At 45.0% G+C, this 23,457-nt stretch overlaps 1 protein-coding gene across 1 annotated transcript in view; it reads right to left on the bottom strand.

The window, feature by feature from the left end:
• Positions 1 to 23,457, bottom strand: part of LOC121275728 (NAD(P) transhydrogenase, mitochondrial-like) — a 180,883-nt gene that overhangs the window by 143,484 nt on the left and 13,942 nt on the right. Inside the window, 1 exon segment of the mRNA XM_041183320.1 lies at positions 319 to 548. Within this exon segment, the coding sequence (XP_041039254.1) occupies positions 319 to 548 (230 nt within the window).

Here is a 23,457-nt window from a genome sequence, read left to right on the forward strand (position 1 = left end):
AAAATTAAATGAGCAAATTGAACAGTCCAGAGGTAAAATTCTTCACTAATTCCAGTGGCAGACCATGCAAATATGCTGGTTCTCCCCACCTATAATGTACTTTTTCACTAAAATTAATAGAGAGTAGAATCTCAACTCTCCAATGTTAAGTATGTTTGCACAACCCCAATAATCAGAGAATGTACTGTATTCTCCAAAAAGGATCAAGAAACATAATGATTATTGCTTAAAAAAAACTAACTTAGTGACTTGAATGTCTCACTACATGGTACGGTGAATTGCAGAACACTATAATAAAATCATAAGAACGAATCTTACCTTGACAACGAGGTCTGAACTCAGGGCCTCCTTGGTCCCTATAATTTTGGCACCAACTCCTCTGTATTGGTCATCGGAGAATTTAGCTGCTTCGCCAGCACCAGATTCTACCACCACATTAAATCCTTGTTTCACCAGAGCCTGAACACCAGCTGGAGACAAAGCCACTCGCTTCTCATTCTGGAAGATCTCTTTAGGGACTCCTACTGTCATTTGTTTATGGGGAATTCCTACCATCACAAATCAACATTCCACCCATTAACTATTGCGATAATGTAAACCACAGAGCAAATAGAGAAATACATGTGCTCTTTTCGGCCATTTGACATAATTATTCTCACCATCTCCCCACATCCCAGCTAAGGCAACACTGGTCTAAGTCTATTGATGTTGTTTCACATTAGACAGTTCCACAGTTGAAAACATTTAAACATTTTAGCTTATGATGTCACTGTTGGAAACAATGCCAAAATGAATTCAAAAGCAAAAAAATGCCTCATAAATGGAATGGTCTGGCTATTAGACACAACTTAATTGCTTTTAGGGACCAACATGAGAAAAAAATGGGCTGTGTATGATATAATACCGGTTCATTTGAAACAGGTTTTCTATTTTTTTTAAGAAATCAATTATAAACTCTTATAATTGTAGGCCTCAAAGTGTTTTTGACCTGGTTTAACCTACCTATTTAACATCTTTTTGGAGCCATGTTTTAAGAGAAATTCACAAGTCAAATGTGGAGGAAAGAGGGTTTTTTTAGTATCAGCATCAAGCATGTGTTGAATCATCTCAAAATGGTGCCTAACTTTAACACAAACTTGCACGAAGTGCTCTCAGTGATTGTATCACAAGGACCCTGTTCTCACCTCCTCGATGGAAAGTCTTACATCAGTAAGCAAACTATAACTCTTTATGATCCAAAACTATATTACCCAAAACATAAACACACAAGGTAAATCTGGGATTGGAGTCACAGAGTGAAAATTAAATCCTCTCAAGTGATGAAGATACACACTGGAAATGATGCAAGTTTCAAACATGTCCAAGAAATGGAAAATACCACAATGACAGTTTGAGCACAAGTCTTCTTGTCTCAACAGCAGGTTTATTAAGGAGAAAAGTTATTAGATTTCAAATGCCTGAAGATTTAACTAGATTAATTAATTTGACTCGACATCTCTTCAAAGACAGAAGACTTTAGAAATCTCTACAGTACTTTCACATCTTCAATCAACTGTCCTGAATGAAACAATTTTACAAGAGTGAAAAGTGTGGGTCATCTACATGCCTTTGTCAGGTCAACAAAGTATCCGCTCCCAACCATCTCTCACCTCCCTTTGGCCCAGCAGTACCAAGGGAAGATAGACAGATATCGTTCATGATTAATCAAAGCTAAACTCAGGACACAGCCAAGCCTACTCACAGGACTCTCTGATGGGTACAATTGAAAAGCCTTAAATGTATAAGTGAGTGAAAGCAACTCCCAATATTGATCATTTGACTATCACTTATCTGGATACAATAGTTTTTTAAAAATTCGTTCATGAGAAATGGGTATTGCTGGCTGGGCCAGCATTTAATGCCCATCGTTAATTGCCCTTGAAATAGTGGTAGCGTGCTACCTTCTTGAACCGCTGCAGTCCATGGGCAGAATTTTTCTGTGGGACCCACACACCAACGTGTAAAATGACGAGGGATGATGTCAAGTGGAACTGCCGACGTCACCCCGCATCATTTACATTTTCAGGTCAGCAGGCGCACAGCCGAATCAGCTGCGAGCCCGCCAACCTGTCAACGGCCTATTAAGGCCATTAAGAAACCAATTCAGCTCATTAATGGACCTGCTCATCCAACCTTAAGGCGGGATGAGGCTTCATGAGGGTTTTAAAATTTTAATGAAAGGTTGCAATAAAAGTTATGGACATGTCCCAACTCATGTGACTGGGAAAATTTTTAAACTTCTTTACTAAAAGTTTCAAAACAGAGCCGATCTCCGAGGCACTACTTAGCCTCAGGGGGATCTGTGCGCCAATTTGTGTGCATGCGTGAAAGAGCGCACTCCCAGGTGAGGGAATCTCCCTCCGCCCGCACAGGGAGCGCACAGGCGGCGCTGATCAGGAGCCTGCCTGCTGATGCCTGCTCCCGCTTTCCCCCCCCAATGGGTGTGCCAACCAAGTAGGCTGCTTTGTCCTGGATGGTGTCAAGCTCATTGAGTGTTGTTGGAGCAACACTCATCAAGTGGACAGTATTCCATTACACTCCTGCATTGTGCTTTGTATATGCTGGACAAGTTATGGGGAGTCAGGAGGTGATTTACTATTCGCAGAATTCCCAGTGTCTGACCTGCTCTCGTAGCCCCAACCCTCAGGATGTCGATAGTGGGGGAATTCAGCGAGGGTAATGCCATTGAATGGTTGGATTCTCTCTTGTTGGAGATGGACATTGCTTGGCACTTGTGTGGCACAAATGTTACTTGCCACTTAGCAACCCAGACCTGGGTATTGTCCAGATTTTGCTACATGTGGACATGGACTGCTTCAGTATCTGAGGAATTACAAATGGTACTGAACATTGTGCAATCATCAGCGAACATCCCCACTTCTGACCTTATGATGTAAGGAAGGTCATTGATGAAGAAGCTGAAGATGGTTGGGCTGAGGACACTACCCTGAGGAACTCCTGCAGCGATGTCCCAGGACTGAGATGATTGACCTCCAACAACCACAACCATCTTCCTTTGTGCTAGGTCTGACTCCAAGCAGTGGAGAGTTTTCCCTGTGATCCCCATTGATTCCAGTTTTGATAGGGTTCCTTGATGACACACCCGGTCAAATGCTGCCTTGGTGTCAAGGGCAGTTACTCTCATCTCACTTCTTCAGTTCAGCTCTTTTGTCCATGTTTTGGCTGTAATGAGGTCAGGAGCTGATTGTCCCTGACGTACCCCAAACTGAATGTCAGTGGGTAGGTTATTGCTGAGTAAGCGCCGTTTGATAGCACTGTGAATAACCCCTTTCAGCATTTTGCTGATAATCGAGAGCACACCGATGGGGGGTAATTGGCTGGGTTGAATTTGTTCTGTTTTTGTATACAGGACATACCTGGGCAATTTTCCTCATTGCTGGGTAGATGCCAGTGTTGTAGCTGTTTTGGAAAAGTTTGGTTAGTGGTTCAGATAGTTCTAGAGTTCTCTCATTGAAGTGTACAAAATTCTTACAGGGCTCAATAGGGTAGATGCAGGACAGATGCTTCCCCTGGGTGGGGGGCCTAGAACCAGGGGACACAAGAGGTAGGCCACTTAGGACTGAGATGAGGAGGAATTTCTTCAGTCAGAGGGCATGAATAAAGGCAACTACAGAGGCATGAGGGAGCAGCTGGCCAGAATTGACTGGGAGATGAGCCTAGCAGGAAAGACAGTGGAACAGCAATGGCAGGAGTTTCTGGGAGTAATTTGGGAGACACAGCAAAAATTCATCCCTAGGAAGAAGAAGCATACTAAAGGGAGGACAAGGTAACCATGCCTGACAGGGAAGTCAGGGACAGCATTAAAGCTAAAGAGAAAGCATACAATGCAGCGAAGAGCAGTGGGAAACCAGGGGATTGGGAAGCCTACAAAGACCAACAGAGGACAACTAAAAAAGAAATAAGGAGGGAGAAGATTAAATATGAGGGTAAACTAGCCAGTAATATAAAAGAAGTTTGCAAGAGTTTTTTTAGATATATAAAGGGTAAGAGAGAGGCAAAAGTGAATATTGGGCCACTGGAAAATGATGCTGGAGAAGTAGTAGTGGGGAACAAAGAAATGGCGGAGAAACTGAATAGGTACTTTGCGTCAGTCTTCACAGTGGAAGACACAAGTGACATACCCAAAGTTCAAGAGAGTCGGGGGGCAGAGGTGAGTATGGTGACCATTACCAAGGAGAAGGTGCTAGGAAAACTGAAAGGTCTGAAGGTGGATAAACCACCTGGACCAGATGGATTACACCCCAGAGTTCTGAAGGAGATAGCTGAAGAGATAGCGGAGGCGTTAGTGGTCATCTTTCAGGAATCACTGGAGTCAGGGAGGGTCCCAGAGGACTGGAAAATCATTAATGTAACCCCCTGTTTAAGAAGGAAGTGAGGCAAAGGACGGGAAATTATATGCTGATTAGTCTGACATCGGTCGTTGGTAAGATTTTAGAGTCCATTATTAAGGATGAGATTGCAGAATACTTGGAAGTACATGGTAAAATCAGGCAAAGTCAGCATGGTTTCATCAAGGGGAGGTCATGCCTGATAAATCTGTTAGAATTCTTTGAGGAGGTAACAAGTAGGTTAGGCAAATAAGAGCCAATGGATGTTATCTACTTGGACTTCCAGAAGGCCTTTGACAAGGTGCCACACAGGAGGCTGCTCAGTAAGATAAGAGCCCATGGTGTTAGAGGCAAGGCACTAGCATGGATAGAAGATTGGCTGTCTGGCAGGAGGCAGAGAGTGTGGATAAGGGGGTCCTTCTCAGTATGGCGGCCAGTGACTAGTGGAGTTCCGCAGGGGTCAGTGTTGGGACCACAACTTTTCACTTTATACATTAATGATCCAGATGAAGGAACTGAGGGCATTCTGGCTAAGTTTGCAGATGATACAAAGATAGGTGGAGGGACAGGTAGTGTTGAGGAGGCGGGGAGGCTGCAGTAGGATTTGGACAGGTTAGGAGAATGGGCAAAGAAGTGGCAGATGGAATACAATGTGGTGAAGTATGAGGTCATGCACTTTGGTAGGAAGAATAGAGGCATGTACTATTTTCTAAATGGGGAGAGAATTCAGAAATCTGGAGTGCAAAGGGACTTGGGAGTGCTAGTCCAGGATTCTCTTAAGGTTAACTTGCAGGTTGAGTCGGTAGTTAGGAAGGCAAATGCAATGTTGGCATTTATTTCGAGAGGATTAGAATATAAAAGCAGAGATGTGCTGCTGAGGCTTTATAAGGCTCTGGTCAGACCACATTTAGAATATTGTGAGCAATTTTGGGCCCCGTATCTCAGGAAGAATGTGCTGGCTCTGGAGAGGGTCCAGAGGAGGTTCACGAGAATGATCCCAGGAATGAAAGGCTTAACAACATATGAGGAATGTTTGAGGACTCTGGGTCTATACTCGATTGAGTTTAGAAGGATGAGGGGGGGATCTGATTGAAACTTACAGAATACTGAAAGGCCTGGATAGAGTGGATGTGGGGAAGATGTTTCCATTTGTAGGAGAGACTAGGACCCAAGGGCACAGCCTCAGAGTAAAGGGAAGACCTTTTAGAACAGAGAAACTTCTTTAGCCAAAGAGTGGTGAATCTATGGAATTCATTGCTACAGAAGGTCATTGAGTGTATTTAAAACCGAGATAGATAGGTTGTTGACTGGTAAGGGAATCAAAGGTTACGGGGAGAAGGCGGGAGAAAGGGGTTGAGAAACTTATTAGCCATGATTGAATGGCGGAGCAGACTCAATGGGCCAATTGGCCTAATTTCTGCTCCTATGTCTTATGGTCTTATGGTCTTTTGGTAATCAATCTTTGGAATTCTCTAACCCAGAGGGCTGTGGAGGCTCTGTCATTGAGTATGTTCATTGAGCAGAGATTGATAGATTTCTAGATACCAATGATACAGGGATAGTGTGGGAAGATAGCGTTGAGGTAGGTCAGCCATTATCTAGCTAAATGGAGGAGCATGTTCAAGGAGCTGAATGGCCTACTCCAGCTCCCATGAAGTAACAATGGCAAGACAGGTGTTATGTTGCAGCTTTGGAATGTGAGGGCTTTTGAACACCAAGTCGATCCATGACAAACACGTCTGCAGAAAGTGCAAGTAGCTTGAGGAATTCTGGATCAGGATTATTGATCTGAAAGCCAAACTGCAGACCCTGCACAACAAAAAAAAGGGCGGGGGAGGGGGGGGAGAGAAATACCTAGACACTTTGATCCAGATGATGGCCACACCTCTTCGAATAGAGTCGTCAATTTTGGTCAGCGGTGTGGGACAGGAGGATGTGACCATGTGCGAGGCAGGTAAAGGGGCTGAGCAGACAGTAGTGGAGGAGCGTCAAACTTTGCAATTGTCAACCAGGTCTGAGATGTTTGCAACCTGTAAGGATGAAAGTGAGGTCTGCAAGATGGATGAGCAGGATGGCCATGGCACTGTGGTACAGGAAGCTGTTCAAGCAGAGGAAACAAAAAGAAATGTAGTGGTATAGTGAAGGGGATTGACGCACGTTCTCTGCAGCAATGAGTGAGAGTCTAGAAGGCTGTGCTGCCTGCCCGGTGCCAGGGTTCAGGACATTTGCTCAAGGCTGGAGAGAAACTTGCAGTGGGAGGCGGAGAATCCAGTTGTTGTGGTCCACGTAGGTACCAACGACATAGGCAGGATAAGGAAAGAGGTTCCGCATAGTCAGTTATGAGAAGCTAGGTACTAAATTAAGAAGCAGAGCCTCAAAGGTAATCATCTCTGGATTATTACGTGAGCCACGTGCATATTGGCATAGGGAAAATAAGATCAGAGAGATGAATATGTGGCTCAAAGACTGTTGTGGGAGGTGTGGGTTCCGGTTCGTGAGGCATGGCACCAGTATTAGGGAAAGTGGGGGCTGTACCATTGGGACGGTCTGCACCTGAACTGAGCTGGGTTGTGTGTTCTTACGAATCATATAACTGGGGAAGTAGAGTGGGCTTTAAACTGGACAGGGGGTATGGGATCAAGCTTGGGTAGATCTAGCAAATCAAAACATAAATTCATGGCAGGAGGCCATAATAGTAATATGGGAAATGAGGATCAAAGAATAAAAGGAAGGACAAAGAGATAAAACCTAAGAATACACCAACAGTGAAGACCTGATGTCACAAAGATAACAAAAAGACAAAGCTAAAGGCTCTATACCTGAATACATGTAGCATTCATATCAAAGTAAATGAATTAATAGCGCACATTGAAGTAAATAAATATGATCTGATTGCAATTACAGAGACGTTGCTGCAGGATGACAAATATTGGGTCCTGAATACTGAGGGATATATGACATTCAAGAAGAATAAGAAGCTAGCTAAAGGTGGAAGGGTAGCACTATTGATCAAGGATGGCATTGGTGCAATAGTTAGAGATAACCTTGGTTCAGGAGATCAGGATATAGAATCGGTTTGGGTGGAGATGAGGAATATTAGGGGAAAGAAGTCACTAGTGGGAGTGGTTTACAGGCCCCTTAACGGCAGCCATGATGTAGGACAAAGTATTCAAGGAGAAATGTTTGGTGCATATGATAAAGGGTCGGCAATAACCATGGGTGATTTTAATCTACATATAAACTGGAAAAATCAAATTTGCAGTCGTAGCCTGGATGAGGAGTTCATAGAATGCTTTCAAGATTTTTTTTTACAGCAGCATGTTCTGGAACCAGCCTGAAAGCAGATTATATCAGACTTGGTGTTGTGTAATGTGACAGGATTAATTAATGACCTCAGAGTGGAGGCACCCCTAGGTAGCAGTGAAGACAATATGATTGAGTTTTATATCCAGTTTGAAAGGGAGAAAAGTGGGTCTTAGACCAGAATTTGAAACTTAAATAAGGGCAACCATGTGGGCATGAAAGCTGAGCTAGCTGAAGTGAATTGAGATACTAGGCTAGAGGATAGATTAATAGAGAAACAGTGGCAGACATTTAATGGGATATTTCAGAATGTTCAGAATAAGTAAATTCCTACTAAAAAGAAAACTTCTAAGGGGAGAATCCATGGTCATCGAAAGAAGTTAAGGAAAGTAGCAAACTTAAGGAAAAAGCATATAACTGGGCAAAGATGAGTGGCAGGTCAGATGATTGGTCAAAATGTAAAGAACGGCAGAAAATGACTAAAAGGTTAATTAGGAGAGAGAAATTAGAGTATGAGAAGAAGCTAGACAGAAATGTAAAAACGGATAGCAAGCGTTTCTACAGGTATTTAAGAAGGAAAAGAATAAGTAAAGTGAGTGTTGGTCCTCTAGGAAGTGACAGTGGGGAATTAAGAGTAGATAATAAGGAAATAGTGGATGTAATGAACAAATACTATGTTTCTGTCTTCATATAGAGGATACAAAAACATTTCAGTAAAAGCCGCAAATCAAGAGGTGGAAGGAAGAGGGAAACTTGGTGAAATTACAATCACTAGGGAAGCAGCACTGAACAAACTGCTGGAGCTGTGGGCCGACAGGTCTCCAAGCCCAGATGGATTTCATCCTAGGGTCTTAAAAGAGGGCTAATAAGGTAGTAGGTGCGTTGGTGTTAATTTTCCAAACTTCACTACATTCTGGAAAGGCTCCATCAGGCTGGAAACTAGCAAATATAACCCCACCATTCAAGGAGGGAAGGAGGCAGAAAACAGGAAACTGTAGACCAGCTAGCTTGACATCTGTCGTGTGGAAGATATTAGAATCGATCATAAAGGAAGCTATAGCTGAGCATTTAGAAAAACTCAAGCTAATTGGGAAGAGTCAGTATGGTTTTGTGAAAGGAAATCATGTTTAACCAATTTATTGAAGTTTTTTGGAGGAGTAACATGCGCCGTGGATAAAGCGGAGCCTGTAGACATATTGTACTTTGATTTCCAGAACGCATCTGATAAGGTGCCACATCAAAGATTATTGTGGAACATGAAAGCTCATGGTGTAGAGGGTAACATATTAGCATGGATAGAAGATTGTCTGGCCGGCAGAAAATAGAGAGTGTACATAAATGGGTCTTCTTCTGATTGGCAGGGTGTGACAAGTAGAGTACTGCAGGGGCTTAGATGAAGGAAGCGAAGGCATGGTAGCTGAATTTGCAAATGACACAAAGATAGGCAGGAAAATATGTTGTGAAGAGGACACAAGGAGGTTGCAGATGGATATAGATAGGTTGAGCAAGTGGGCAAAAATCTGACAGATGGAGAGTATAATGTGGGAAAATGTGAGGTTGTTTACTTTGGCAGGAAGAATAAAAATGCAGAGTATTACTTAAACAGAGAACAATTGCAGGATTCCGAGGTGCAGAGGGATCTAGGTGTTCTAATGCATGAGTCGCAGGATGTTCTTATGCAGGTACAGCACCTAATTAAGAAGGCTAATGAAATGCTATCCTTTATTACGAGAGGAATTGAACAGAAAAGTAAAGATTCTATATTTCAGTTATACAGGGCATTGGTGAGACCACATCTTGAATATTGTGTGTAGCTTTGGTCTCCTTATTTAAGGACATAAATGCATTGGAGGCGATTCAGAGGAGGTTTACTAGATTGATACCTGGAATGAGTCGATTGTCTTATGAGGAAAGGTTAGAGAGACTGGGCTTGTTTCAACTAGAGTTTAGAAGAGTGAGGGGTGACTTGATTGAAGTATATAAGATCCTCAACGGTATTGACAAGGTGGATAGGAGGTTTCCTCTTGTGGGTGAGTCCAGAACAAGGGGATACTGTTTTAAAATTAGGGGCTGCCCTTTTAGGACAGTGATGAGGGAATTTTTTTCTCTCAGAGGGTAGTGCAACTTTGAAACTCTCTGTCTCAGAAGGTGGGGTCATTGAATATTTTTAATGCGGAGGTAGATAAATTATTGTTAGGCAAGGGAATCAAAAGTTATCAAGGATAGATGGGAATGTGGAATTCGAAGCACAAACAGGTCAGCCATGATCTTATCAAATGGCGGAGCAGGCTCGAGGGGCTGAATGGCCTACTTCTGCTTCTATTTTGTACGTTCATAAGTCTTCAATACTATTGCTGGAATGTTGTCAGGGCTCATAGCCTTTGCGGTATCCAGTGCCTTCAGCCGTTTCTTGATATCACGTGGAATTAATCGAATTGTCTGGAGATTGACATCTGTGATGCTAGGGGCCTCAGGAGGAGACCAAGATGGATCATCCACTCGGCACTTCAGGCAAAAGGTTGTTGCAAATGCTTCAGCCTTGTCTTTTGCACTGATGTGCTGGGCTCCTCCATCACTGAGGATGGGGTATGTGTGGAGCCTCCTCCTCCAGTGAGTTGTTTGATTGTCCACCACCATTCACGACTGGATGTGACAGGGCTGTGGGGCTTAGATCTGATGCATTGGTTGTGGAATTGCTTAGCTCTGTCTATCACTTGCTGCTTCTGCTGTTTGGCATGCAAATAGTCCTGTGTTGTAGCTTCACCAGGCTGTCACCTCATTTTTTTTAGGCATGTCCTCCTGCACTCTTCATTGAACCAGGGGTTAATCCACTGGCTTGATGGTAATGGTGAGGTGGGGGGTATGCCAGGCCATGAGGTTACAGATTGTGGTTGCTTAAAATTATGCTGCTGCTGATGGTCCACAGTACCTCATGGATGCCCAAGATGGGGCTTTGTCTCCATAAGGACTGTATGGTGGCCACTACATGGAATCATAGAAAAGTTATGGCCCAGAGAGGCCATTCAGCCCACTGTGTCTGCACGGCTGAAAAATAAAAAATAAAAAACAAGCCGCCCATTCTAATCCCACCATCCAGCACCTGGTCCGTAGCCTTGCAGGTTACAAAACTTTAAGTGCAGATCTAGGTATCTTTTAAATGAGTTGAGGGTTTCTGCCACCACCACCAAGCCAGGCAGTGAATTCCAAACACCCACCACCCTCTGGGTGAAGAGGTTTCTCCTCATGTCTCCTCTAATCCTTCTACCAATCACATTAAATCTATGTCCCCAGTAATTCGCCTCTCCATTACAGCAGACAGGGCACCCCTGTCTAGATCCTTTATTATCTTTTACATCGCAATTGGGTCACCCCTCAGCCTCCGCAGTTCTAAGGAAAACAACCCTAGCCTATCCAATCTCTCCTCATAGCTCCAATTTTCAAGCCCTGGCAACATTCTTGTATATCTACTCTGTACTCTCTCCAGAGCAATTATGTCCTTCCTGCAACGCAGCAACCAGAAATGTACACAAAAATTCCAGCTGTGGACTAACCAGCGTTTTACACAGTTATGTCATTACATCCCTGCTTTTGTATTCTATACCTCGTCCAACAAAGGAAAGAATTCCATATGCTTTCTTTACCACCTTATCCATCTGTCCTGTCACCTTCAGGGACCTGTGGACATATACTCCAAGATCTTTCACGTCCTCTGCCCACCCAATATCCTCCCATTTATTGTTTATTCCCTAGCTTTGTTCGCCCTCCCCAAATGCATTACCTCACACTTCTCTGGTACTGTCATGGACAGGTGCATCTGCGAGATGTAGATTGGCGAGAACAAGGTCAAGTAGGTTTTATCCCACTTGCTGGTTCCTTCACCACCTGCTGAAGACCTGTCTAGCAGCTACATCCATTTGGATTCAGCCAAATTGGTCAGTAGTGGTGCTACTGAGCCACTCTTTGTGATGGACATTGAAGTCCCCCACCCAGAGAACATTCTGTGCCCTTGCCATCCTGCTTGCTTCCTCCAAGTGTTATTTGACACGGAGGAGTACTGATTGTTACAATTTTGGCACAATTTCCCCAGATGTTGGCAAGGTGGACTTTGCACAGTTGACAGGACTGTGTGTGCAGTTGTCGTTTCTGGTGTCTTAGTCGATGCCAGGTGTCTGTCCGGTTTCATTCCTTTATGATTTTGTAGCGGTTTGGTACAACTGAGTGACTTGCTAGGCCATTAAGAGTCAACCACATTACTGTGGGTCTAGGCCAGATTTTTTTCCCCAAAGGACATTAGCGAACCAGATAGATTTTTATGACAATAGACACTGGTTTCATGGTCACCATTAGGTTAGTTTTTAACTCAAGGTTTTTATTAATTGAATTCAAATTTCCCCAGCTGCCATGGTGGGATGTGAACCCATGTCCCAAGGGCATTAGCCTAGGCCTCTGGCTTACTAGTCCATTGACAATACCACGCCACCTCTGTATTTGAGACAATGTGAGTTCAAATGCCATCACTTGAGTTCAAAAAATCTGAAAACACAAATTGGTTTGCAGTAAAAGTGACCATGAAGTTGTGGCTTGCCATAACAATCGAACTGGTTCACTAACGTTCTTAGGAATCAAAATCTACCACCATTACCTGCTCTAGCTGGTATGTGACACCAGTCCCACACCAATATAGTTGATTTTTAACTGCTCTCAGGAGTAACCCAGCATGCTGATCAGTTGTATTAAACCACTACTAGTGGTCCCAGAAGGCCCACTACCACCTACGCAAGACAAGGGATAGACAATAAATGTCGGCTTTGCTAGAGACACACACATCTTGAAAATTACTTTTTAAAAACTAGGGAGGGAGATTGCATAAGGTTGGAGAATAGGCCTGGGGATTGTGATGTGTGATTAACTGGAACCCATTGCTCCCGATGCCTGCTAATTTAAACAATAGTGGCATGAAGTTCATTGCTAAGCCTGCTGTTGTGTTGCTGCATGCTTCAGCAGGGGCCCCAGATCCATGCGAGGCTAACACTACTTAAAAGTGAAGTGTATTCACCTACATCAGGTGTTGGAACTTGCTCTGGAACAGTCTATGAGCAGGAAGGAGATTGATCATGGCACAACAAGCCAGACAAAGTTATCCGATAGAGCACTGGAGACCTTGGTGCGGGAAGTGGACAGGAGAGACGTCCTTCACTCATGGGGACCAGCAGGCCCTCCAGACAAACTTTTGTGAAGGCAGAGGGGACAGATGACCATCATTGTCAATGCAGTCAAGCCTTGAGGTCCTGTATGTAGCATTGGAAGAAGTTTAATGACCTCAGAGTCAAGGTCACTAAATGCCTTTTTAAATGTCATATCCTTAGAAACAACCACTAGCTTCACACACTACTCAATTCACCACCCACCCTTCAATCACCTAACAACAATTTCTACCAAGCACAACTGTTACTCTTTTCACAGGATGTGGGTGATGCTGACTAGGCCAGCATTTATTGCCCATCCCTAATTGCCCTTGAGAAGGTGGTGGTGAGCCACCTTCTTGAACTGCTGCAGTCCATGTGGTGGTTCTAACAGAGCTTGAATTTTTAAGAAGTTGTGCTGTTCCAATTTAGTATGTAAAGTTATATGAACTAATAAGCTTGCCACTTCTCTTGAGTTAACAAGTAAGGAGTTAGTTTTATTGTTAAAAACTAACTCAGGTAAAAGTATAAGACTTATTAAAAAGGTAAAAAGAATCCCATGACATACACACACACACACACACAGACACACACACACACACACACAAAACAGCATTAGTTACAGTATGAAGAGGGTGGAATTGATAAGAGTTAAAGTTCATAAGAAAAAAAATGAAATATATGTTCTAAAGTTCCTTTGGCGGTCTTGAAATTGCAGCGGTGTTGTGGCTGATGTAAGCTTGTTGTTTTACTGCAGTCAGTCCCTTAACTTTAATCCCCGTTTTTCCAAAGTGGATGCTATGGCACTTGCAGTTTCTTTTGATTAAAATTCTCTATCTCTGTGATGTGTTCCAAAAATGTAACCAAGATAGGGTCCAAACTTGAGAGTAGCAGGAAGAGCGAGATGACGTTATGTTCTGCAGGCTTCTTCTCAATGTTCCAGGTGCATACTGCAGACTTCCCATTTGCTGTAACAAACTGACAAGTTTATAATCATAGGGCGGATTCGTCCGTGCCCACTGCCATCAAGCGTGTTCGGTGGGTGGGTGGACAATATCACCATAGAAGGTCAAAAAGCAGTTTCACGACGTTGTGAAACCAGTTTGTGATTGTCCACACAGCCCATCGATGGTGAGTCGTGTTCCCCGCTATAGGACATTGGGAATCTCATTGTATTACATCAGCATATCATTATAAGGCCAGACTCATTCCCCCATCCCAATGGATCGTCCGCCCATGTCAGCGGGAAAACAAGCCAGTGCAGGACATGTCTTGACAACTGTGACGTGCAGAATTCGGGATGTACCGCCAGGGCCTTGCTCACATCGTGGACATCCAAGGAGAGGAAGATGCTAGAACCCAATAGCAATGGAATCCTGGAGGAACATCCATGGCATGTTGGATAGATTCTCATGGACATGGCTCTGCTACGAAGCAGCTCACAGAAGGGGGAAAGTCATTCTTGATGCTCATAACGGACGATGGTTGAGAGGGTAGGAAACAAAGATCTAGGATTGTCTGGGAGAGGAAGAGGTGTTGGAGGGTTGAGGTTAGCGGGGGGGGAATGAAGATGTCTGGGGTGGGTGAGCTTGGGACGGGGGAAAGGAAGGTGTCAGGGGTGGGGGAGGTTGGGAGGGGGGGATAGAGTATGGGGGAGGAGCGGGTAACAGGGGAGAAGATGGCAACTGGGGAGGTAGGTGTAAGGGGGGGTGGAAGGTGTAAGGGAAGGAGTTCGGAGTGGGGAAATAGTGCGGAGAGGGGATGGAGTCCAGGGGGTGGAATGCGTGCAGAGAGGGGAGGGAGTAAAGGTGGAGGAAGGAGTCGGGAGCGGGGGGAAGGACTAAGTGTGGCAGAAGCAGTAAGGGTGTCTGAGGGACGCAGGAAGGGGGAGGGACTGGGTGAAGGAGCGGAAGGAAGTCCAGTTTGTGGTGGTGTTGGGAGGATTAAGGGGGCAGGTGGGGTGGGGACAAGGAAACTGGAGGGGGCTCGGTGGGGGGGGGGGGTTTAAATCCAGGCGAATGTGCAAGGGAGGGGTCTGATGGGTTCACGGCTGCCTCCTGGGGAGTGAACTGAGGGTGGGTGTTGTATGAGGGAATGCTGAGAATGACCAAAGGCAGAAAAGACGGGGAAGCAGACAAAAAAACAAATCAAAAGTGAAGCAACAGTTGTGGTGGGCGGGATCAGGTGCTGCATGGAGTGTGATCATTGGGTGGGTGGAGATGCAGGTCAGCTCAGATGGACAACTGAAAGAGAACCCCAACAGACAGCATTGAAAATGCTCAGGGCATTGAGGTGAGTGTGATACATGAAAGATCCGCATGCGTGAGAGAGTGCTTGCCACACACACACACACTTTTCCCTCTGGAATCACTTGTGAGCCAGCTGCTCCCTCTGTGGCAATAGAGGATGAGTTTGAGGGGCTCACAGGCAGAGGGAACTCAGAGGAAGAGGACAGCCTCTGAGATTCCCGAGTGGATGGCCCAGAGGTGTCCAGCTACCGCTCCTCCTCCCTTCGGGGTGCCCAGGGACCCCAGCCTGACTCTTTGAAAGAGCACCTGGAGGGATGTCGATGTGCCCCATTTCCCTCTTGCGTTGTCACTGCAGGATCTCACCCAGGCTCCCATGATGGAGTGCAGCTTTGCACACATCTCCGCATTTTGCTGGACCAGGATCTCCATGGCGTCCGCCATCCTCCCATGGGGACCTCCATACATGTACATGTGGGCACCACTTCATCACAGAGCAGGTAGACGCCCTCCTCCGGCTCACATGCCACTACGTTGAGCGCTTCCAAAAGCTCTGCATGATGTTCCCAAACCTACTGCTGACTTTCCAGGATGAGTTGGAAGGCCAGCTCTATAGGCTTGTCATCTGACTCGGACCTCACTGATGCCTCATCCCCAGCAGTCCTCCAAGTGCCGGGGAGCTCGCACAAACTTGCCTCCTCCTGATGCGGACACGTGTTCCTGCGGTGACCTACAGATTGTGACCCCGAGCCTGCTCTAGATTTAGGTCCCACCAAGGTGTGTGTCTCTGCACTGGTGGAGGGTTGGATAAGCGCTGTGACAGGTCCTCCAGGCTGTTTGTTTCCAGCTCTTCAATGGAGGAGGTGTCCTCTTGGCTGGAGGTGAGGACCTGGATGGAGCTGAGGGACTGGCTGGCTGAGGGTGTCAGTCACTTGGCAGAGCTCCCTGTGAACCAAAGTAGAGATGATTAGTGCTTGGCAGCAGAGTCAAAAGCAGGAGAGAGAGCACTCATATTTGCATTGAGAGAGGGATGATGTAGTGCAGAGTCCTCACGAGGGTGTTCGCCACTAACCTCACCGTCAGCGCAGGCACTGTCCATGTCCTCACCAGTCAATGCGATGACACGTTCCTCAAAGTGAGCGAAGGGCCGAAGGTGGGCCACTCCACCCCCGGTCTGGGACCTCTTCCAGCTGGTGTGAGCAGGCTTCTCCTGCCTGAAACCAGATGGAGAGTGTGAGAGCAGGACATATGACACTGCGTGGCATGTTTGTGTGGTGAGCGTAGACATGGACAGGATGAGGATGTGAGCTCGAGAGGGTATGAGCCTGATGGAGATGTGAGGTGTGTGTGAGAGTGATGTTGTCCCTTGAGGTGTGAGGTCCCTGGTACCCAAAAGGTGCTCGAGAGATGCGTCACTAAACCAGGGGACTGCAGTCTTCTTGCCTTTCAGGGCCATCCTGTCTTCTGTGCAGCATTCGTGGGCTGGAAGCACTGACAGGTTGTGTGCGCAGCTGGACTTTAACTATGGCGCCCAGTGTGATGAAGCACCGAGGGACTGGTGTGGCAGGTGAATGAGAGCCTGCCCGCCATTGAAATGGTGTGTTTCCCGGGAATACATAATTAATGCAGCGGGTTTGGGACAATATGGCATGAAAAGCCGCCATTGCCACTACCGCACTTACTGCAAATCTGGGATGATTCCGCCCATAGCTTTTCATAAGTGGGGTTTTGATCATGTGGCAGCTAGCTATGGGCATACAATGGAGGGCAATCCATTTAACGAAGGAGCGTCAATCTGCATTGTCAAAGCTATCAAGCTGCCACTGAAATAGATAGGGGGTCCTTAGTACCCTTCTTGAATAATAAGTTTTGTTAGTCCTTTTGTATTCCTGATAGTTTCTGGAGTCAGAAAATCTGGTGGCCTATTGTTCTTATGTTTTGCAGAGAATTGTTTTGCAGAGAGAAACATGGCCAATTTGTAGGTCAGGTGACATCTGCAGCCATTTTAAAACAGTGTTTTTGCAGTTCTAGCTGATTCCTTCCTTCTTAGAAACAATCTAAGACATTCCACCAGTTGATGAAATTAACGATTAATATTCCACATCGCACACTACACATCCTCAGGACACAACTCATATCCATCATTCATAGTTTCACCTCACCCTGAAACACTGTACACTTCTGCAAGCCTCACATCCACATCCTTCAGCTTGCATATATTTCCAACCAAAGGACTATGGCAGGTGCATCACCCAAAGACAGCACCACACTCACTTAAATACTTCCCACTCTCTTGCAGGCGGTGATACATAACTGGAGGCAGAAGTACCTAACCAGTGGGGTCACAGCTGCTCAGCAACTGGGCTGAAACCGCAGAGGATATAAAAATAGAAAATAAAAATAAAAAGTCAAAATAATTAACTGGACAACAGCCGACTCCAGTGGGGCAAGAACGGAGCTAGGCCAGATAGACTGGAATGAAAGATTGGCAGGGAAAACTGTAGCTGAACAATGGGCTACGTTCAAAAAATAATTGGCTCAGGCACAGTCAAAGTATATTCCACCGAAAGGGAAAGGTAGGGCCAACAAGTCCAGAGCGCCCTGGATGAAAAAGGAGATTGAAATTAAGATAAAGAAGAAAAAATGCGCTTATGACAGGTGTCAGATATAAAATACAATTGAGAACCAAGAGGAATACCAAAGGCTCGAGGGGAGGTGAAAAAGCATATTAGAGAAGTGAAGAGGGATTATGAGAAAAGACTGGCAGCCAACATAAAGGGGAATCCTAAAGTCTTCTAGAGACATATAAGTAGTAAAAAGGTGATAAAAAGAGGGCTGATTAGGGACCTAAAAGGGAATTTACACTTGGATGAAGGGGCCATGGCTGAAGTATTAAATGAATACTTTGCATCTGTCTTTACCAAGGAGGTAGATGAGGTAAAGCCAGGCCATGGTGGCAGACAAGGAAATTCTAAGGGTTCAAAATTGATCAGGAGGATGTGTTGAATAGACTGTCGGTACTTAAAGTTGACTAAGGCACCGGGACCGGATGAGATGCGTCCAAGGATATTGAAGGAAGCGAGAGTAGAAATTGCAGGGCCACTGGCCATAATCTTTCAGTCTTCCCTATACTCAGGAGTGGTGCCAGAGTACTGGAGAATTGCAAACATTACTCCCTTGTTCCAAAAAAGTTGTAAGGATAAGCCCAGCAATTACAGACCAGTCAGTTTAACTTCAGTGACGGGCAAGATTCTAGAAACAATTATTCGGAATAGAATTAGTAGTCACATGGAAAAATATGGGTTGATAAAGAAGAGCCAGCATGGATTTCTAAAAGGGAAATTGTGTTTAACTAGCTTGGAGTTTTTTTTTGAACAGAAAAGGTCAATGAGGATAATGCTGTTGATGTGGTTTACAAGAACTTTGAAAAGGCATTTGATACAGTGCCACACAACAGGCTTGTGAGTAAAGTTATTGCTCATGGAATAAAAGGGGCAGTCGCAACATGGATACAAAATTGGCTGAAAAATAGATAGCAGAGAGCAATGGTCAATAGATGTTTTTCGGGCTGGAGGAAGATTTGTAGTGGAGTTCCCCAGCAGTTGGAATTGGGACCCTTGTTTTTTCTGATATATATTAGATCTAGATCTTGGTGTGCAGGGGACATTTTCAAAGTTTGCGGGTGATACAAAGCTTGGAGTGTTGTGAACTGCGAGGAGGACAGTGTGGAACTTCAAGAGGACACAGGCAAGTTGGTGGAGTGGGCAGATAGGTGGTAGATGAAGTTCAAGGAGGAGAACAATGAGGTGATGCATTTTGGTAGGAAGAACATGGACAGACAGTATAAAATAAGGGGTGGAATTTTGAAGGGGGTGCAAAAGCAGAAAGACTTAGGTGTATGTGTGCATAGCTCATTGAAGGTGGCAGGACAGGTGGAGAGTTAATAAAGCATATAGTATCCTGAGCTTTAATAATAGGGGCACAGAGTACAAGAGCAAGGAGGTTTTGCTGAATTTATTTAAGACCTTCGTTAGACCTCAGCTGGGATATTGTGTACAGTTCTGGGCACCATATTATAGGAAGGATGTGAATACATTGGAAAGAGTGCAGAAGAGGTTTACAAGAATGGTCCCAGGGATGAGAAACTTCAGCTATGAAGATAGATTGGAGATGTTTGGACAGTTTTCCTTGGAGAGGAGAAAGCTGAGGAAACTTGATAGAAGTTTTCAAAATCATGAGAGGGCTGGACTGGGAAGATAGGGAGAAGCTGTTCCCACTCGTGAAAGGATCAAGAAAGAGAAGGCACAGATGTAAAATGATTTGCAAGGAACAAATGTGACTTAAGAATTTCACACGAATGGTTTGGGTCTGGACTGCCTGGAAGTGCGGTGGAGGCAGGTTCAATCACAGAATTCAAAAGGGCATTATGTGATTATTTGAATAGAAATAAGGTGCAAGGGTACGGGGAAAAGGCAGGGCAATGGCACTAGGTCATAATACTTATTTGCAGAGCTGGTGCAGACACAATGGGCCGAATGGCCTCCTTCTGTGCCATTAAGGTTCTGTGATTCCATGAAGATGTCTTTACGTCCCTACAGAACCCACCATCTCGCATCCCACTTCCCCCTCATCCCACAACCATTTCCGATTTACAAGCTGCAGATAGTGTAATCGTGCACCCTGCTTCCACCCGCTGACCTCATCCCAACTCTACCCTTGTGTCTCTCTCCTTTCAGTCACTTACGAACTGCAACCTGACCAGGGTGTGGTGCTAGAACGTGAAGTGCATGAGGAGCAGGAAGAAATATCATCACTGAATCTCACAATCACATTCACCAGCTCAGTTACTGTCACAGTGCAAATTTTAGAGGGTAGTGTAAAGGCAGGTTCTGCACATGGTGAGTCACCGGGCACAAATGACCCATATCCAGGGCAGGGAAAAGGATAGCTCCGGTGCCAGCTCGTGAGGGGAGGTCAAGACATGTTTTACTGCGGAGGATTCAAATAAATTTCTGACGGGCATGCACAGTGAAATGCTTGGTACATTGACAGGCCTACCGCCACTATCAGGAAACCTGCAGCAGTCCAGCACCAAATTGGCACAGATTCTGCACAGAGCTTGAAGCCCATCCTTTTCAGCATCTAAGTGTTGGCCCACTGCATGAGAACACTGCATGAGAACATATTTGGACCCAACTACCATACAGCATCTGGTGGTTGATATCTCAATTTCCATTACAGCATAAGGAGAAACCACACAATGTCTCAGTACTGCAGTAAGACTGAGGTTGTCACCACTGCCACTCCACCAGTGCCTTTACTTCGCCTGCCAGCCAGGCCAAGCTGGTGAAGTCCAAAGCTGGACCTTCTAGGGACAGGGCTGCATGAGGTTGTCCTGCAAAACCATCTAAACCCCCAACCCCCTCCCAAACCCTCACCAGCAACAGCCCCCCACACCCTGCCAATTAAAGTCAACAGCCTTCCACCAGTCATGGTACAGCCACTGAGGGAGCACTAGGCCAGGCAATGGCACCAGTACAGCAGGCACTAAGTGAATCCTCAAGGGTGGTTCATTGGAATAATGGATAGTTTGTGTGATAAAGTTGGCTTGGGAAGGTAGTTTAGTGGTGGCTTTTATTTCAGTGTTGTGGCCAAGCAGAAGCTGTAGTGATCAGTAAATGTGTAACTGTTGTAGAATGGGGATTTCAGGCTGTGTTCAGCGAAACTGCAATCAAATGAGGTGATCACAGACAGCCCAGCCAGAAAGGGAATGTGTCGTTTGCCTCCTTCCTTCCTCCTGTTCCTCTTCCCCAACTGCACAAGGGCTTTGTCCTAATGATGGCAAAGCCATGTAGTACTTAGGAGATCACAATGAATCAGGAGAAATATTCCGAGTACTGTAGGTCTCTTCCTGAGCTATCCAGGCAGCTTCAGCACACATTGGTTTGCTCTATGATGTTTCAAGCTGTCCACCTGTGGTTGGGTTATGCACCTGAGTCATGAGCCAGGTGGTCAGTAAATAGCCCTTGTTGTCCAACAGCCATCCGCTGGTTTGATGTCATGGCTCACATTATGAGGGAACAGCCCCAGGATAACAGGAATTCATCTGTATGATGTGCAACTGCACATTCAGGGAGTGCAGTCATCTGCATTCAACCTTAGCAATTGCCGCAAATCTCTTCATCTAGATGTAGTGTCCACAAAGTTAAGTGTGTGCAGTCAATGGCACCCTGCATCATGGGGATGCCTGTTAGCCTGGCAAAGCCACTTGCATGCTCCATGTGCTTCACTCTGGTCAGAAAGAACACAATGTATTCCCCTCTCTTGTCAGTCCCCTACCTCTTTTATGCAGCAATAGACAGTGAACTGGGAGTTGTTACAGATATTGCCTACTCCAGCCTGGGAGGATCTTAAACTGAAGAATTCCATGGCCACAGTCCAAGTCAGAGCCACTGGCAAATTTCATTAAAGGCCATTATCTTAACACAATCATTATATCTACAATGTAATGGGGATGGCAAGGATCTTGCTTGTGAATTAATGGATTTTTGGAAGGAAACATGGAGAGGGGCAGTGATTATGGGGTCCAAGGGACAATGGCGGGTAAGTTAAGCAGGAAGAACAATGGTGAGGTGAGTTCCTGGGTGAGAAGGTCAGAAGGATAACAGAATTGAGTTGATGCTAGTAAAGAAAGAACTTGCATTTATATAGTGCCTTCACAACCTCAGCATGTCTCAAAGTATTTTACAGCCAATAAAGCACATTTTGAAGTGTGGTCACTCTTGTAATGAAGAAAACACAGCAGCCAAATTATGTACAGCAAGGTCCCACAACCAGCAATGAGACAAGGACCAGGTAATCACATCAATAAAACAATGGATTAAGGGATAAATATTGTCCAGGATACAGGGGAGTACATCTCTGCTCCTCTTCACAACAGTGCTGTAAAAGCTTTGACATCATCTTGAGGGAGTAGATAGGAACTTGATAACATTTTGTCTGAAACACCTCTGCCAGTGCAGAACTCCCTCATTACTACAATGGAGGGCCAGCTAAATTTTGTGTTCAAGTTCCTGGACTGGATAAGAGTCATAGTTCCCGACATTACAGCAATAACTACACTTCCACTCCTGATTTGAAACAACAAGTTTCTGATTCAGAGGTGAGGTTGCTACCACTGAGCCACAGCCAGTGAGGAAGCAGCCCTATATTGCTTTAGTCATAGCAATTTGGTGAATGCCGGAGGGTAACCTCAAGCATATTCAAGAGGGAATGGCTCATTAAACTACCATGAAATTACATCAGACTGGTGGTGCAAGTCGGGAGAGTTGTTTGTCCTGTTACATCAAGGAAACAAGTCTTTGTAAAGTGGAGGTTGAACTTTATTCAGAGATTGAAAACAGTCTTGGAGGAATCTCGTGAAGTTACTCATTCATTCCATTACCACACCAATGAAAAAAATCACAGCATTAACTAAACATTCCACAACCTACATTGCCAATGCAGCTTAGAGCAGAGCAAAATCAAATGTGCATCATCCTGAGTTTTCAGGTTAAATTAAGAAGTTTTAATTTCCTTTGTTGCAGTTCTTCAAACATTATCAAGAAAAAGTTAGATGGTTCTGTGAGGAGAAACCAAGGGCTCACCAAGTTAAAAAATGCTATTTCAGGACCTGTGGTTTACACCAAAGATTAATATATTAAAATATTTTTAAACTTAAGGTGGATTTAATAACCTTTAATTATAGAAATGTGCTTATCTGAACAGTTCAGTGAGCACCTTATTCATTATTAAATAACTCTACATCAAGTTACGTAAGGGGGAATTTTACAGCCTCCCCCACCAGCATATATGAAGGCAAGGGCAGCATGTAAAATAAAACAGGTGGTTAGCCCATTGCCTTCCTGCCTATCCCCAACCTACCCCCACATTACTGTGGGTGGGTAAAGGTGTCAGCCAGCCTGCCTGCTCTTAGGCCTATTGAGGTCCTTATGTTTGTTTTATTCATTTTTTTTATTCATTCACGGGACGTGGGCTTCGCTGGCTGGGCCAGCATTTATTGCCCATCCCTAATTGCCCTTGAGAAGGTGATGGTGAGCTGCCTTCTTGAACCGCTGCAGCCCTTATAGTGTAGGTACACCACAGTTCCAGGATTTTGACCCAGCAACAGTGAAGGAACTGCGATATAGTTCCAAGTCAGGATGGTGAGTGACTAGGAGGGGAACTTCCAGGTGATGATTCTCCCATCGATCTGCTTCCCTTGTCTTCTAGATGGTGGTGCTCGTGGGTTTGGAATGTGCTATCTAAGAAGCCTTGGTGAATTCCTGCAGTGCATCT

The sequence above is a fragment of the Carcharodon carcharias genome, chromosome 1 (genome assembly GCF_017639515.1).
Source record: "Carcharodon carcharias isolate sCarCar2 chromosome 1, sCarCar2.pri, whole genome shotgun sequence".
NCBI classification, from domain to species: Eukaryota; Metazoa; Chordata; class Chondrichthyes; order Lamniformes; family Lamnidae; genus Carcharodon; species Carcharodon carcharias.